Source organism: Aulonocara stuartgranti, assembly GCF_965226115.1.
Source record: "Aulonocara stuartgranti genome assembly, chromosome: 16".
NCBI classification, from domain to species: Eukaryota; Metazoa; Chordata; class Actinopteri; order Cichliformes; family Cichlidae; genus Aulonocara; species Aulonocara stuartgranti.
In genome coordinates this window covers 10,687,133-10,703,060 of record NC_138952.1, presented here as the reverse complement: position 1 = coordinate 10,703,060, position 15,928 = coordinate 10,687,133, and the positions used below count along the sequence as shown (strand labels likewise).

At 39.7% G+C, this 15,928-nt stretch overlaps 1 protein-coding gene across 1 annotated transcript in view; it reads right to left on the bottom strand.

Annotated features, from left to right (window-relative positions):
- asic4a (acid-sensing (proton-gated) ion channel family member 4a) overlaps nt 1–15,928 on the bottom strand; it is a 94,725-nt gene that overhangs the window by 5,882 nt on the left and 72,915 nt on the right. The window contains exons 2-9 of the mRNA XM_082508631.1: nt 11,652–11,796; nt 11,137–11,264; nt 10,853–11,006; nt 6,821–6,874; nt 3,571–3,724; nt 2,306–2,397; nt 2,042–2,121; nt 1,338–1,448 (exon numbers count right to left, since the gene is read on the bottom strand). Coding sequence (XP_082364757.1) covers nt 1,338–1,448; nt 2,042–2,121; nt 2,306–2,397; nt 3,571–3,724; nt 6,821–6,874; nt 10,853–11,006; nt 11,137–11,264; nt 11,652–11,796 — 918 coding nt within the window. The remainder of the gene's footprint in view (nt 1–1,337; nt 1,449–2,041; nt 2,122–2,305; nt 2,398–3,570; nt 3,725–6,820; nt 6,875–10,852; nt 11,007–11,136; nt 11,265–11,651; nt 11,797–15,928) is intronic.

Genomic DNA, 15,928 nt, shown 5'->3' with positions numbered 1-15,928 from the left:
TGTTAACCTACAAGTTGTCAAAAATGCCCTTGAACTTCTTCCCGCTTTGGGTCAATTTTCTTGACCCTTACTTGCTTTCTGTGTCCTGCGATTAGCCTTTCTCATCACATAAGGAAAGCTTTAGGTTAAGGGGGTTTTATTATGCTCATTTCCACCTCCATAATTTTTTTTGCTATACTTTATACTGGGGCCTTGATGCAGTCATTCACATCATCCGCAGCCTGAAACAAGCTGTTTTACCTCTTCTTTCTTCAAAGGCCACCTTCTCTTTAACCCAACTTTCTTCTTATGTGCTGCCCATCGCAACCATGAGGTTTGAACAGCCAGAGCTGTGTCCCAAGATGACCATATTAGGAATATCCCCTCTCACTGAAGTGATAAAGCTCTAAAAGTAGGGTAAAAAAGTACAGGTGGTTGCCAGTGCTACTATGGTGTAAACTTGAAAATCCTGGTTGATTTTCAGAAAAGTTGATCTCTGACCTTGATCTTAATTTCAAAGTTACTGAAACTTGCACTCGCCCGAGATTTATAGTAGATGCACGTATGGTATCAAAATCATACGTTGCCTCGTTCTGGAGTTATCACATTCACAAACTTGGGAGTCCAGGCAGCCCTACCGCCTGTCCGCCTGGCAGGGTGCTGACAATACCCCATCATCCTTTTACAGAGTAAAAACTGTCAGGAACTGGGTGTTAAGAGCCGACTGAAGCCTAAGGTTATGGATCACAGGGATTACTGGTGCATGATTAACATCGGCATCTCTTGCTGTAACAGTATAAATATTACAGAAAAAGCAAAGGAAAACACAATAGCTCCAATTTAAAGTACTTTCAGAGCTGTATGTAAGATGTCTAATATCTCCACCAGGCCAGCGTTGATTCATTTTCTGTAAGTTGTTAATGGATTTTAATGCGGTGGCATTTTTGCTTGTATTTATAACCGTTTCACAACCGCTTGTACCACTGACCTCAACAACAAAATACGATATTAGTCAACGTCTGACACAGTTTGTCATGGCATGCAGCGTGGACGTAAGACAGTCATAGTCGGATAAGAAGCCCATTGTTCACACAGAAATGAGCAACTTCCAAATAAAGTTGTGGAAGAGCTAATATGAACTCTGGGGGGAGGATGTGCTTTGCGCAGTGGTTAGGACTAATTAGGAACATTACACTCTTTATTGTTTTAGGATTGGGGGGGGGGGAAATATTAATTTGCTTCTCCCTTACGCACTCTTTTGTTGTTTTCTAATGCAGTTCCAGTGCTGCAGGAGAAGTTGTACACTCGGCATGAAACCACTGTAAGCATCATTTGTTACATTGCACCATGTGCTGTACCTTTGCTTTCATTTCCTCTAGACCCACTGTTGCAACAGTGCTGGCCTGCTGCTTGTTCTTCTTCTCCTCTTTCTGCGGCCTCAGCAGACGCTGTAGCCGGTGCTTGATCACCTGGTTTCACCGAGACCACAGCGGCAGGCAGGGTGAAAGAGAACAGATGAAGGAATGAGACAAGACACGCAGCGGTGTGAAAGGTTCATCTGACATGACGTCTGCATTACAATCCCTGCCTCTGATTTTGCTTTATTCATACATGTTTGGCAGTCAGCAGGCAGCTGGGTGTGAAGCTTAAAGGGGATACAGATGAGGCAGGAGTTCATTTCATGATCAGCGTTAGTACCATGTCCTCAGCACCGACCTGAGCGGATATTAGTTTCTCCTGCCTGGGAATCAAATAAAACTTCTCACATGCATAATAAGTGATAAGATTCGCACTGCAAGGCCTCTCCTTAAAATTTCAGGTGATTTTGTCTCAGAAGAACATACTGACATGCTCAGTGGTTACATTTGGAAATTAAAAAAAAGGATGACAATTAGAGGCAACAATGAAGCACTAATGTGTTTTATAAATAGTGACTGTTGGTTGGTTTCTGAAAACCAGCGGGACAATAACTGTTAATTATCGCTAATTATACCGCAGCTACCGCAGGTCTGGTTTCATATTGTGATTGGCTGATACGTGCGGACTTGCATGCACATTGTACCTCATAGATATAATCCAGTATTTCTAAGACTGTCAGGATGCTGGCTCCGATGAATAAACCCATCTGTCCACCAATGTCACCTGAAAAGAAAGGACTTAAGTAGTGAAGGAGAGGCCCAGCGGACACAATACCCAATCTGCTCCCATTTTCTGCTAATGATAATGAAAACTAAGCAGCGCTGCAATAAAAACAGCTTTCACTCGGCTCCAGCGAGAGCATTTCATATTCTGAAAATAGAGGAAAAAAGAGGCAGAAATTACTTACCCAATAAACCTGCAACATCGTATGCCTTCTTCTGCTCAATTGTTTCATAGTTCAGAGCTTCGAAGAAGATATCTAAGACCAGGAAGTTGTCTCTGGAAAAACAGTGTGAATACCATAGAGAACAGTGAAATTCACTGGTAGAAATATAACGTAGTTTAAAAAAAAGAAGAAGAAAAAAATCAAGTCATCTTTATGCTCACTGTTAACTGCCAGGCCTTCAGCGCTTTACACAGATCTAACCAGTGCTTGCGAGATAATGAGGTGTTACAGGGTTTAACTGAGACGAGCTGAACGTGCGCTGACGGCATGCTTAGTCACTGCCACGTCCCCGATGTCTGCGGATTTAGAAAAGCTGGTAATATTAAATGTAGTGAGGCATCATACGCGCATTTGTTTAGCCATGTTTACTTTCTACACATCCCCAACAATTAGGCACTGAGAGGAACTGCAATGAATTACTTATAATTTAAATATTAGCAAATGATCTATATAAGATACTGCGGAACAGAGACTAAACATGTTTATTCACAGCTCCGTGTTTTGATTTGATCGATTGGCTGCCCTTCCAAAACTAAAGGTTGGGACAGCGGCTGGTCTCACCGGCAGAGCAGAGGGCCTGGGATGTCTGTTTTATGGACATTGGCTCTTATTGACATCATAAAGACCCCAAAGTAACTTAAATATATAAAGTAAAATTTATATATTTAAGGTTTGTCAATTCAAAGATTTTATACATCAGGATATTATCAAAATAATAATAATAATAATAATAATAATAATATAATATCCGGATATCCAAAGTGTTGTTGTTCATATGAGTGTTATTTATCTAATTTTAAGGCCAGTTAAGAACCAGATGATTTTTATTATGTCCTGATATGTAAAAGAACTGACAGAGGGTCTTCTTTCTTTCTTTCTTTCTTTCTTTCTTTTAAATCATAACTGTACATGAGAGAAAAACCAAAAAGCAGCCGAGGTCACCTTTAGTCTTTAACATACAGACACAGAAACTTAGAATCTTATACTACAATAAATATTTCACATTGTCAGATTAAATAAAAAGGAAGATACTCATACATCTACACACTACTGCATGACGAGCAGTTTTATAATACTGTACAAAATATAATTGAGTTTTGTTTATTTTTATGGGTGTGGGTCTGTCAGTGATTGCAGCCTGGAGGTCATTGTTTATGGCACTAGCACTGAGCACCACATCACTGCTCATAAGTGTGTTAGGTCCTGCTGAAGGTTCCCTGCCGTACCTGATGTAGTCCTCCGACTTGTCGTATTTCCTGGAGAGATAGCGAGCTGAGCCCTTGCTGGGGATTTTGACCATGGAGAGCTCTTTACCGTAGCGGGTGAGATTACAGGGCGTCTCACATGGACAGATGTCCCCGCTATTCTTCTGTAGCTGTGCTGCAACACAAAATGGCAGTGGTGCTGTTTAATAGACACAGACTGGGTCAGTTTCACTTCACCTCAGAAAAGAGATCCGCAACACAGATACCAGGTGGTAACTATCATTATGTACAGCTTTGTTCTTGCTTTATAAATCACTATTTGATTCATTTGTGCAGTTTTGTTTTGCCAGAGTCAAATTGTTACACTCAGTAAGACTAAGCGCACTTGTGTGCTAATGCAGTACAACATATACTTGTATATACTGGCTGATATGGATGAATAGGCTTGTTTTTATGCTTTACTGGGTAGAGCAACACTTTGTGCCACTACTAAGCATCGTTTGATCATATTAATCCCGTGCCATGCAAACTTCTCTTTGCTAATGTTTCTCCCAACTGACACTGTTAGAGAGGCAAGGCTGAGATGGTTTGAGCATGTGCAGAGGAGGGATAGTGGATATAATGGACAAAGGATGCTGAAGATGGAGCAAGAGGAGGAGGAAAAGAGGAAGACAACAGAGAAGCTGCAGACAGTTGGTGTGACAGAAGGGAGCATCCGACTGAAGAAGAAGATGATATTTTGCAGCTTGTTGGTGGTTTGTGAACACTGATACAAAGTTACAGTTAATTCAATTAACTTTTTGCCTTTTTGTGTAAGTAAATACTGAAAACTACCAGCTATGTGGGAGGAAAAAAAGCCATTAGTACAATTCATTCCAGTGATGTCACTGTGAAAAGCCCAGATCGTACATAGTGGTTTATTGAGGCTGGATGTAAAAAAAAGATGCATGTACAAAAGGCATCCATTGAAGTGCTGATGTGTAAACTGGAAGAATGTGCATAAAAATCTGTGGACGTCACGTGTATTTCACACTGTAGTATAAAAAAACCCACAGATTTCATCTAGCGTTCTTTTTTCTTTTTTTTAAAATCAAATGTATTTTGTTTCATTATTATTATAAATGTATCTAGTATTTTATAGATATTATTATATATAACAGCTACAAATGTGCTCGTCCTGCTCCTCGCCCTCTGCCAGGGTCCTTTTACTCTGCATTTACAGAGCTAAGAGCATCCATACATTTGTTCTTGCTCGCTTTTTTCCTTCCTTTTTTATCCCTTTCCTTGGTCGTGGTCTGTGATTCCAGAACTGAGATTTCCATTTCCTCTCCTCCGGTGAGCGTCTCAGTTTCACGCTGGTACATGTGAGCTCCCTATTAGCTGCCGGCTTAATTCAAACATCTAATAATTTCAGGTGCAAATTTGTATACAATGAGGAAATAAGGGCGTGCCCACATCCTCTCCATGGATAAAGATAGGAGTGGAAATGAGGCTCGTGCATGTGCATAAAAATCCACAATAGCCGAGATTATTAAATGTGGATGCTGCATATGCATGGATTTCTAAATCTGATGAAAAAAAATATTAGCATGATTCTGCCATTGTGTTTACACACTGTTTTAGTCACACTCTGAATTTTAGGCGTGGTGTCAGACTGCTCAGACTCGCAATAACATTGCACTTTATTAGTCTTACTGACCAGTCAGAGAAATTTAGAAGCTGCTCTTGTCTGTGGGAAGACAGACAGAAGGCATCATAGCTTTTACAACATAACACCCCAAAAGTTGGGACACTGTATAACATGTAAATAAATACAGAACACAATGATTTGAAAATCTCATAAACCTATATTTTATTCACAGTAGAACACAGAAGACATTTGAGACGTTTAAAAAGAGAAAATTTACCATTTTAAATGAAATATTAGCTCATTCTAAATTTGATTGAAGCAACACAAAGTCATGTTTACCATCCTTGCTGAAAGGTGCAAGAAATCATCTGACTGGGAGCACATGTTGCTTTAAAGTCTTATTTACCTTTCAGTATTGACGGTACCTTTCCAAATGCTCAAGCTGCCAACTCCATAGGCGCTAAAGTGCGCCTATGGAGCCTGTGCTATCAGAGCTACATGTTTAAAGCTAAGCAGGATGCAGTTTCCATGTTTACCGAAACAGAATTTCAAGTTTTGATTCTTATAATCACGGAACAATTTTTCCACTTTGCCTCAGTCCACTTAAAATTAATTTTGCCAAGAGAAGATGGCAGCTGGCCATTTTCACACGACTTATTGTCTAAACATCTTAACAAAACTATCTGTTAGTCTAATCAAATTACATAAGAGACAGTGACTATAGTAATGGTGTTTCCAGTAATCCTGTGGCAATATCCACTTAGAGAATAAATGGTGAAGAAGGGCTACATTAGGCCTAATTAACATGCAGGTATGAAATGCTCGCACACTGGCAAATACGTTTTTATAGTCCTGACTTTAAAGCATCACAGTGCATGCAGGAGAGTAAATAGCTTTTCCCAGCCTGTCTCTTTAAATTGTAAATGCATTCAGTCCAGACAAAAACGGGTACGGGAGGCACTGAAAGCATAATTATAATTTGATGATTTATGAATTTTATAACTCAAACAATTAGGTTATTTGTATGCAGGAGCATGGTGGCATACATCATTTGTCTGATGTGGGAACAAAACATCTTTATAATATAAATATATAAATTATATCTTAATGTATTACCTTTCATGGGGGCTGAATCTATTAGTACTGTCTGATTCAGGAATATGACCCCCATGAATATGGTCCATTCTTGCAAGCTATATCTACAATTTCATTCAGCCATGTTTTAAGCTGGGTATGAGTTCGGTGAGAGAGACTTAATTAAATTTCTGGCTTATTTGGCTGATACATGATAATTGTACTTATGTCCACTATGGCAATAAAAAAAAGCCTTTCTTTTACTGGAATACTCTTACTTTGAAATCAAGGTTCAGTATCTGCTGCAGGGGCAAGGCTGAGGAGTCCAGATATGCAGGAATGAAGGGGTTTTCATATTAAGAGTTCAACAATGGAAGCAGAACAGTCATCAAGCTCTAAAGTGACTAAATCACAATGAGGAAAAGTCATTTTAAAACCCAGTCTACCTCCAGGTATTTGTAATACAGGGGAAAAAAAATCCTTATCATATTTACTGATTGTGTTTCCATTTCCCTTCGGGGGAGTCTATTATAATGAGAAAAGAAATGAAGGGAGATTGTTTCTTACCAAGCGCTTTGTCAACACAGTTGATTTTACTGGGAGGGCAGATATCTGCGGTTCCTGCAAAGGAGAACAGAAAATGAGTCTGATCAATCAGAAACAAAATGATCAGTGACCCGTGTCTGCTGCAATGAGGAAGCGTGGCTGTGAACAACACTCCACAGCTTATCATTCATCTCCAAATGAAGGCAGGCACACAAAGGATGACTTCCATCCACGGAGTCTGGGCCATCTTGGAAGTCTGTCCTTGATTGCACTGAGAAATGGAGCATGCTGGCTCCACCCGCGAGGCATATTTAGAAAGTCTTTAAAAACCAATCAATGAGTCACTTCCTGGCAGAAAAACATGCTGCCCAGGCCATTAATGACAGGTATTCATCAGCAGCACAATTAATTAGCAGAGGTGTGTTTGTCTGTCTGTGAAATGTTCATGGGGTTAATGTTTTGTGGAATTCTCCTTCCCAGACGCTAAGAAATGTTCATTGACAGGAAGCAAAATTACATCTGATGATCTGAGGAGTGTGTTTTTACACACTTTCACAGATATGCCTCTTTTCCAGGAGCAGAAATATCAAAAAACATCATTAAATATTATTCATTGTTAAACATTATCCTTTTAACTGCCTTGTGTATTTAATTTTTTCAGACGCTCTGACTTTGAAAGCAAAAGCAGTCCTGTCGTCACATCAAGAACAACTTAATAGCTTTTTTGGGAGGTCCTCTAAATATAGAAGTAGACTGAAAGACTAAAATATTAACACAGATCCAAGCAAAACACAATTTTGCTTCTACGGTTCACAGTTCAAAAGTCGTGAGATTTAAAATTGGCCACGACTTGACCACCTCAAAATGCAACAGATGGTGGCCATGTTTGTTTATTTTTCAGTGATACAGCAGAGTGTGTTCACTGAACCGCCTCAGCTTCCCTTATGAGTTTTGAACCAGCAACCCCAGAATTAAATTTAATAAGCAACAATAAATGTTATTCATTATTGATAAGTGCAGTGAACTAATGCGAGCTAGCCGCTACCTTTGCAAAGCTCTCATCTGCCTCTTCTGAGAGCAAATGACCTGGAAAAGCTTCCACATTTATTATTTCTGACATAATAAATATCATATCTGATGTGATACATCACCACAGAAAGCAATGTGATTCTGCTGGTTTTTCTAACCACCTCTGCTCTGTCCTTCCTGTTCACTGATTTAAAGATTTCCCTTTTGCTGTTGTCATTCATTAAATTGCATATATGGGCTATTCTGGCAGTTTAAAAAAAGTAGAATTCATGTGGATATTCTTTGCTTTTTTACATATTTGGATGGCCAAACATTTAACATTACAAAGGGCGATATAATGCATATTAATTCCCATTTTAATTATTTATTAAAATTAATAAAATAGCCACGTGAGAAAAGTAAACACGTGCTGCATTTATTACAGCAGAAATTAGGGGCTCCAGATTTGGTGCCAAAGATTAGATACACCTCAGAGAGTGACAGGTACAACCTGTCTTATTTAAACCTCTGACACTGACAGCCAGGTGTTGTCTTTGCCAATGATGTGTGTAGTGTCATCATGCCAAGATCTAAAGAGCTCTCCGAGGCCTTTGGAAAAAAAGATGCTGCTGAGTGCAGCATTTGAAATTCCAATGTGCACCAAACTGTGGAGATTTCAAACGATTTATCCAGGACTGTCTAAGAACCGCAAAACGTCATTAAAGGGAGCTCTTGCAGCTGCTAGTGTCAGTGCATGCGTCTACAACCGCATATTCCACAAATTAAACCTGAAATGAATCTGAGAATCTGGGGGGTTTGCCAGGAAAAGGCTTTTGTCAATGAACATATAAGCAAATAACAGGCCTGTGTGGCAGAGAAACGATTCAAAGATAGAGCTGCTTGGCCGCAGAGACAGCAGATGTTTTTAGCACAGACCAAAAGAGGTCAGAACCTCATACCAGCTGTGAAGCATGGTAGTGGAAATGTTTTGATTTGGGGGTTATTTTACTGCCTCAGGAGCTGGGAAACTCATAGTGTTTAAGGTTTAAAGTTTTAAAAAGACCTGATTGAAATCCTACTGAAAATTCTTAATAGAAAAAGTGTAAAAAACAGAAAAACAAATGAAAAAAAGACCCTGCAAGTGTCCTAACACAGCTTCTATGCTTACTATTCCAACAGGAGAATATTGCATCCAATAAATAATTGAAAAAGCTGTTTTCTCACAGTGTTATCCAAGTATATTACAGTTTTCTGTAGGCACTTTTTTTTCTGTGGATTTCTCATCTGCTGGGTTTTCAGAGTACAGAGTGTATGCAAATGCAAATGCAAATGTTTCTGGAACAATTATAACCAGGTTCCTCCCAAATCATGACATAGCAAGTTCCTTTAAGGCACACAATCTCTCCGAGATCAGACCACCGCTTTGGTCTTGCCATTTCAGTCTGCAAATCCAAGATTAAAATGTGTGACTGCTATGTAAATGTGTAGGCTGATAACCACAGCATCGCTCTGTCAAAAAATGTGATGAATCAGATCGGCCTCGAATCAGCTGTCTCATACTTGTTTATTTAATCGGTTTCTGAATGTCAGCTGCACTCAATGCAAAAGTGGAAATGAAAAAGAATACATGATAAGTTTCTTGTCTTAACTTTAAATGTGACCACTCTCAGCATGCCTACTTGCTAGACACATCAAACAGCCAGCATCCAGTGACTCAGCTCTGTGACTTCCTGCTCTTTAGCCATGATGACGCACACTCTGAAAAAGTCCAGAGAGCTCATTTTGTGTTTCTGGTACTCAACTCTATGACATATCCTCACACTGGGAGGAAAACTGCTCAAATGGTGACATATTACTAACCAGTGTTCTCGGTTTCCTGATAGACCTATTTTTACATCATGTCTCAAAAATTTGTAGGTTTTGTACATCCATTCATGGTCTGCTTTCCCTCCAGTGTCAAAGTGTTGTGTGAAACAACTAATTACAAGATGAACTGCTAACTTTGGCCACTTCCTATTAATCCCATTCAACAGAAGCTGTCTGCAATTGATGTATAGGGGTGCTTAACAGAGAAAAGAAAAATTGCACTATGGAACTATGTAGTTATGCAGATAACTTAACTTGGCTTTAGACTCTTGTTATTGGCTTAAAACACTAACAGTAGTTCTAAATTCAGCTATTTCTGAGTGACATACACATTCAGGAATTTTTTCTCTTTTCTTTAATGTTGATAAAATAAAGAGACAAAATCATACACAAAAATAACAGAGCTTTATTTTAATTTGTGCTTCATTAAAGTCAAGACCGAGTTTAAATTAGATATGTGCTCCTTAGGCAATATGTCATGATGTAAGTAAATAACCAAATAATTCAATATAAGCAGCAGTACTAAGGGCAGTTTGTAAGCAACCTACCAGTAGAAACCAAACAGGACCAATACCAGTAATAATAATCAATCATAATAATTAATAATGGCTGTGGGAGGACAACAGAACAATTCCAGGACAGATGGAGATGGATGAGCAAAAGTATCCAAACCTCATTGAGACTTTAGTCTGATGTGCCTGTAGCCAAAGTGCTGGCAGCAGAGAAGAGCATACCACTCCAGATATCAAGCATCAAGGTCAGGCATGTGGCAGTCCAAATTATATCTATGCTGGAGTGATTCAAGTGGGCCAAAAATTATGACTTGTTTTGCACAATGGTTCATCAAATCTCAGGCAAATACTGGGCAGACTGGCTTTTCAATTACAGCAGGTCAACAAGGCGAACAATTTTAAAAACAGAAGGAAATACTTGAAAATACCAACTCTGATTAGTATTTTTTCCTCCGCATATTGTTGTCGTGTGCCATTTCATGACCTGGAATGACTATTTTAAGTTCCAATCATACATTTAGTCATTACGGTTCACAGTTTGGCACCTTATACAACATGTCAGAGAATGAATTACTATTGTGTGTCCATTTGAAATGATGCACACAATCCTCTTTCCCCCTGAAACATGTGCCGCTCTGTGTAAAGATAATGTAGGGGCTGATCTTACCGGGCATGTGCACCATTCTGCATTTGCACACTCGTAGGACCTCGTTGGTCTCACAGAGCAGGCGACAGGCACTGATGCTGTATGTGTCGTATCCTGGGAACTTCTCTTTGCTGGTGGAGCGGCAGTTCCCCCAGGGCTGGGGCAGGTAGGTCAGCTAAGCACACAAAGATTTATTAGACCCAGTCTGAGCCACCGGGGTTGCTGGGAGAACAGTAATCTGGTGGTGGGTGGTGGTAGCGGGTCAGCGGGGGCAGGGATGGTGCGCTAAGATGAAGACGACCTACCCTCTGCTCCTGACAGGAAACAAAGGTCTGGAAGCCCGGAGAGACACCGAAGCCCAGCTGGTGGATGTAAGGAGGCTCGTCCTGACTGTGGATCTGAACACGGATGCCGGCCTCCAGGGATGTCTCATCTTCTCATCAGGATGAAATGGAGCACGGATCGTTGCAAAGAGAAAATACAAGGGAATTTCAGATGGCTGCCTCATCTGACAGCTAGGGCTCGGTTTGATGTTAACCGCAAATCATTTATCAGTCATGTTTAAAAAATAGGCCCGTAGGGATTAATTTTATATGACAAGTACAATGCATACACAAATCAAAGGAAGTGTACTGTGTTTAGGAATTCCCTTTTACAAATCACATTTGCAGGTGGAGCAAAACAATCAGGAAATGCATTATTTACAGTACATGACCAAGACAAATAGATGCAGGCGGTTATTGATTTAAACTGCAGCAGAGGGTATGTCACAGCATTGCACAGGATAGGATTACAATAGACAAATAGTTCTGAAGCTTACTTGTCTCTCTCCAGATTGGCAGATACTCATCCTGCTGAATATCCAACATGATCTCCAGCCCATTTCCCATTCCACCCTGCTTGGTTTTCCTGGATGTAGTCTTGTTGCCATTAAAAGTGTAGCATTTCCCATATCTGGTGTACACCTGGGAGAGAACAGATTGATATCATGAACATCACCATAAGCGTGACAAAGTCCAGATGCCGCACGTGACGCGCTCATACAGGCGCACTGAAATGAAATCAGAGATATGGAGCAAAAAATAAACAAGCCGCATCTCTGCCTGGACAAGTCGCTGTATATTACCCACAAACCTCTGGATGCAGTGAACGGCTCAGTCCCTCGCGGATTTTGATAAGCAGTATTTGAATCAATTTCCAACACCCACCACACAAAACCTGCACAATGCTGCTCAGTAGTAGCACCATCCCACTGAAATATCAAATGGCATAAGAGATTCTTTAATCTCTCTTCAAAAGAAAACAAAAGACAATGAGAGAGAGGCTGCTTTAAGTAAGATATCACACCACCACCTATCAGGGGAGCTGTCTCAGTAGGGAACACATCATCTCTTTGTTTATACCTCTCATCTAAACTGCTGCACTGTGGAAAATATAATTCTTACCAGTCATTTAACTGTTATCTGAAGCCAGTTTTAAAGGCACAATCCGTGATCCACATGCAAAGAAAATGGTCCTGTAGCAGCACCACCAATATCCAGGATTGTAAGTCTTTCACAGACACTGATTAAGGTTTGATTCTAAAGGCAGTTTATTCCTTGAAAAGCTGAGTCCTTCATCTGAACAATGATGATACAATCATAGCTTAAACTCTGTCACCAGGTATGGCAGGTGTCCAGCTTTGGATTTCTTCTCACGTTCAACTAGAGGATGTCAAGCTCTAGTTCGATAGCCAGAGGGAAACTGTCAAGAGAGCTGAGGATGGCTAATTTTTGCCGTCTCCAAGGCAAAGAAAAAAAAAGATACGGAACATTTATCTGTATAAATAAAAAATGGTAAACGTAAGAAACCAAGACTAATCCTACCCAAGGTAGTGATACTTGTGATATTTGGTACATTCAGTCTGATCGCACCTTTTCACTTAACCCTACGTACATATATTCTGAATGTCAAATCTCAACGGCTTTTCATCAAGTGGCCCAAAATACACAAAATTAAATATTGTAAAACTTCACACTGATCTTTTTAAACTGATGTTGTATCCATTCAGATGGATTTTAGATCCACCAGTGTAGGTCAAATCAAGGAAAACGATTGGTTTTAGGGAATCTTGAAACTGTGAAATTGTACACGTCATGCCTGCGTGTGTGTGTAGATGTCTGCTGGGCAGTCTGGCTTACTCACACAGTCCATAGACATGCATGTTAGGTTAACTGGTGCTTCCAAATTGACCGTGGATGTGAGGCAGATAAAGTGCTTCAAGTGTATAGCTGTATGAATGTATGGTTAAAGTGTGACTTCTATTTAAAAGTGCTTTGAGTGGTTAGTAAGGATAGAAAAGTGCTATAGAAATACAAGAACATGACATAACATTTGCACCTAGATGTGCAAGCAGAAGCACCCACAATGCAACAGAAAACTCTAAATAATACAACAATAATAATCAATTTATTCTGAGTTAAGGGAGATTAAACTACATGGGATAGTGTGTTCTACGTGTTCTATGTGTTAATAAATGTTGAATTAATATTGATAATTATAGATGGTAGCTATACAGATTTTTAAGTATAGCAGTGAGGACAGTGTTTAATGGTTTTAAAAGTTATATAATAAATCCCAACAGTTCCTCCCAGTTTCACTTGCAATAAAATATATTTAAATGTTATATTTTCATATGTTAGGCATAATGAGAATGTGTGTTCATAAAAGTTTTTCTTCAAAAATCTGAACCACAGTCTAAATAGATCTGTGGTTGAAAATTTAATATAGATATTAACTCCTGGCCTGAGTCAAAAATGAAAAATTGACTTTACTGCTCCGCATGCCAAAGTATCCTTGGGCAAGATACTGAACTTTGAGGTGCTTCAAATGTGCTCATCTAAATGTGTGAATGTATGTGAAGTTCTTAGGTGTAAAAAGAGAGCTTGTATGAATGGGTGACTGAGACATGCTATATAAAGCGCTCTTTAAGAATTACCATACAGTGAAAGCATGACATATGAAGGGTTAATAAGCTACTTATTACAACTGAAGCCAGTGTAGAAGTAGCTCAAAGTTGCATTTTTTAATAGCCAGAAGGAGGTGGATTCATCAGATTTTCATTTATGATTTTAATACATCTTTTTTTGAAATTTAATTTGGTTCATCATTATATACTTTTAAGTCTCATTTAGAGTAAAGCAAGGTATGCTTAAGGATTTGGCAACCTTGTGGCATATAAACTGTTACCTTACGAGCATTCAGTGTCTTTGGGTTCTCATTTAGATCTACGCCTCACTAATTTAGCACTCAGTTGTACAAAAATACATTCAAATTTCGGTTTTTCCGTTAATGACATCTTTTGGTTTTAAAAGATTCAGATGGAAACTCAAGGCTTCAAACCACCACAAACCGCTCGCTAACATAAAGTTTGGCTACATCCATCTTTATATACAGTCTTTGGTTGTTTTGCACTAAACCTGTTATTCGTGTATGCAACAAATAATGGGAGAATCCTTTAAAGTGACCTTTTTTTTTTAAAATAAGCCAGCTAGAAATATTTAAAAGCAGTATTTCCTACCAACTCATGCAGCTGCTCTTAAATTAACCAGCTCGCTGCAGCTGATGAAAATGTTCACCACAGCTGTCATTTCATCCAGTAAAACTGGAGACCACAAGCTAAAAATGAGAGGCCTGTCTCTGTCTACTTGTGTGAACTCAATGTTTCATGAAGAAATAATGATGGATTCAAACAGCACTTGTAATATAAGCTTTGCTGTGTATGCAGATCCCTAAAAAAAATTCTCAGACTACAGCTTTCCCCGCTGAAAAACACCCATTTTTTTCCCCACTCAGAGTGCCGAAAAATAATCTGTTGGATTCGTTTTATCCAAACATCAAATAAAAGAGGACAGTGATGAAAGTATTCAAGCTTAGGAAATCACATGGCAGGAGAGGTCAACAGACAAGGCACTGGAGAAATGACAGTGAAATAACAATTGAGCTGAGCAGACAGCAGACATATCATTAAAGAGACAGTGACGGTCCCTGCATGCACAAAAACATAGAATGCCTGTGATCTGACTTTGATATCAGCTTGATCCACCTAATGAGTGCTGTGATGTCTAAATAAGGGACACTGACGGAACAACACAAGCTCTCATTTACAGACCACAGGGTGTACCCACATTTGAGATGGTTGAACAACAACTCAAAGCCATGGTTGTGGGGTTCAGTCAAGTAATTCGCTGGAACAGTTGGCAATTTTGCAATGTCCACAACAGTGATTAGAGCAAGAAATGAGTACTGTTTACAAAAGCTGTTTAGACGGACAGCTATATTTTATGCAGTAATAGGCCTCGGGGCCTTTGATCTGGCTCTTTGTACATGCTAGTTTGCACTGAGTGTCTGTGTGTGTGTGTGCTTTTTTGAATGAATTTCAAATAGTTACCTTCAAAGTGCATCTTGGTTGAGGAGTCAGACAATTTTTGGACAATTACAGATCTCGGTTCGCGCTCTGTTGTGGTATAAACGGTTTCTCTGTTAGTTCTAGCAGCCAATATGCATTTTTGTAAATTGCAGCATCTTCTCAGCTGGTGTGATTAGATAATGGGACGTGGCAAAGTGTGGGCGGAGGCCCGTGGGAGAGACGGTTCAAGTATTCAAGTGTGACTTTTGACTGACATGTGCTATTAGGCTGAAATGGTTTAATCTCTGTTTGGCTGGTGCAGTGCGGCTGAGGAGGTAAGCTGCACTTATCATTGATTCCCCGCCCCCACCTGGGTTCATTGACACACTTAAGCCTCGACTGGCAGTCTTTATCTGATGGAGCAAGCAACAGAGGCAAAGGAGGATTTCACTTCAGAAATGCTCAAAACACCCAGACCAAGTGCCTGGGTTACGCTCTAAAACTTCAGGCTCTGGAGGACGCCGTGTGTTCACAAATGATATCCCCCAGAGAATATGAGAAAGTTTTCCCATCATCTCACCCAGGAAATGGATGTTGGCAGAGCTTCCACTGGTTTATTTCTCAGTTCCCACCTACCCCTTCTCCCTCCCCTCTCCTTCTCCATCTCCTCTTCCTGCATCCACAACGTGATTGATGGAGCATTTTTCTCT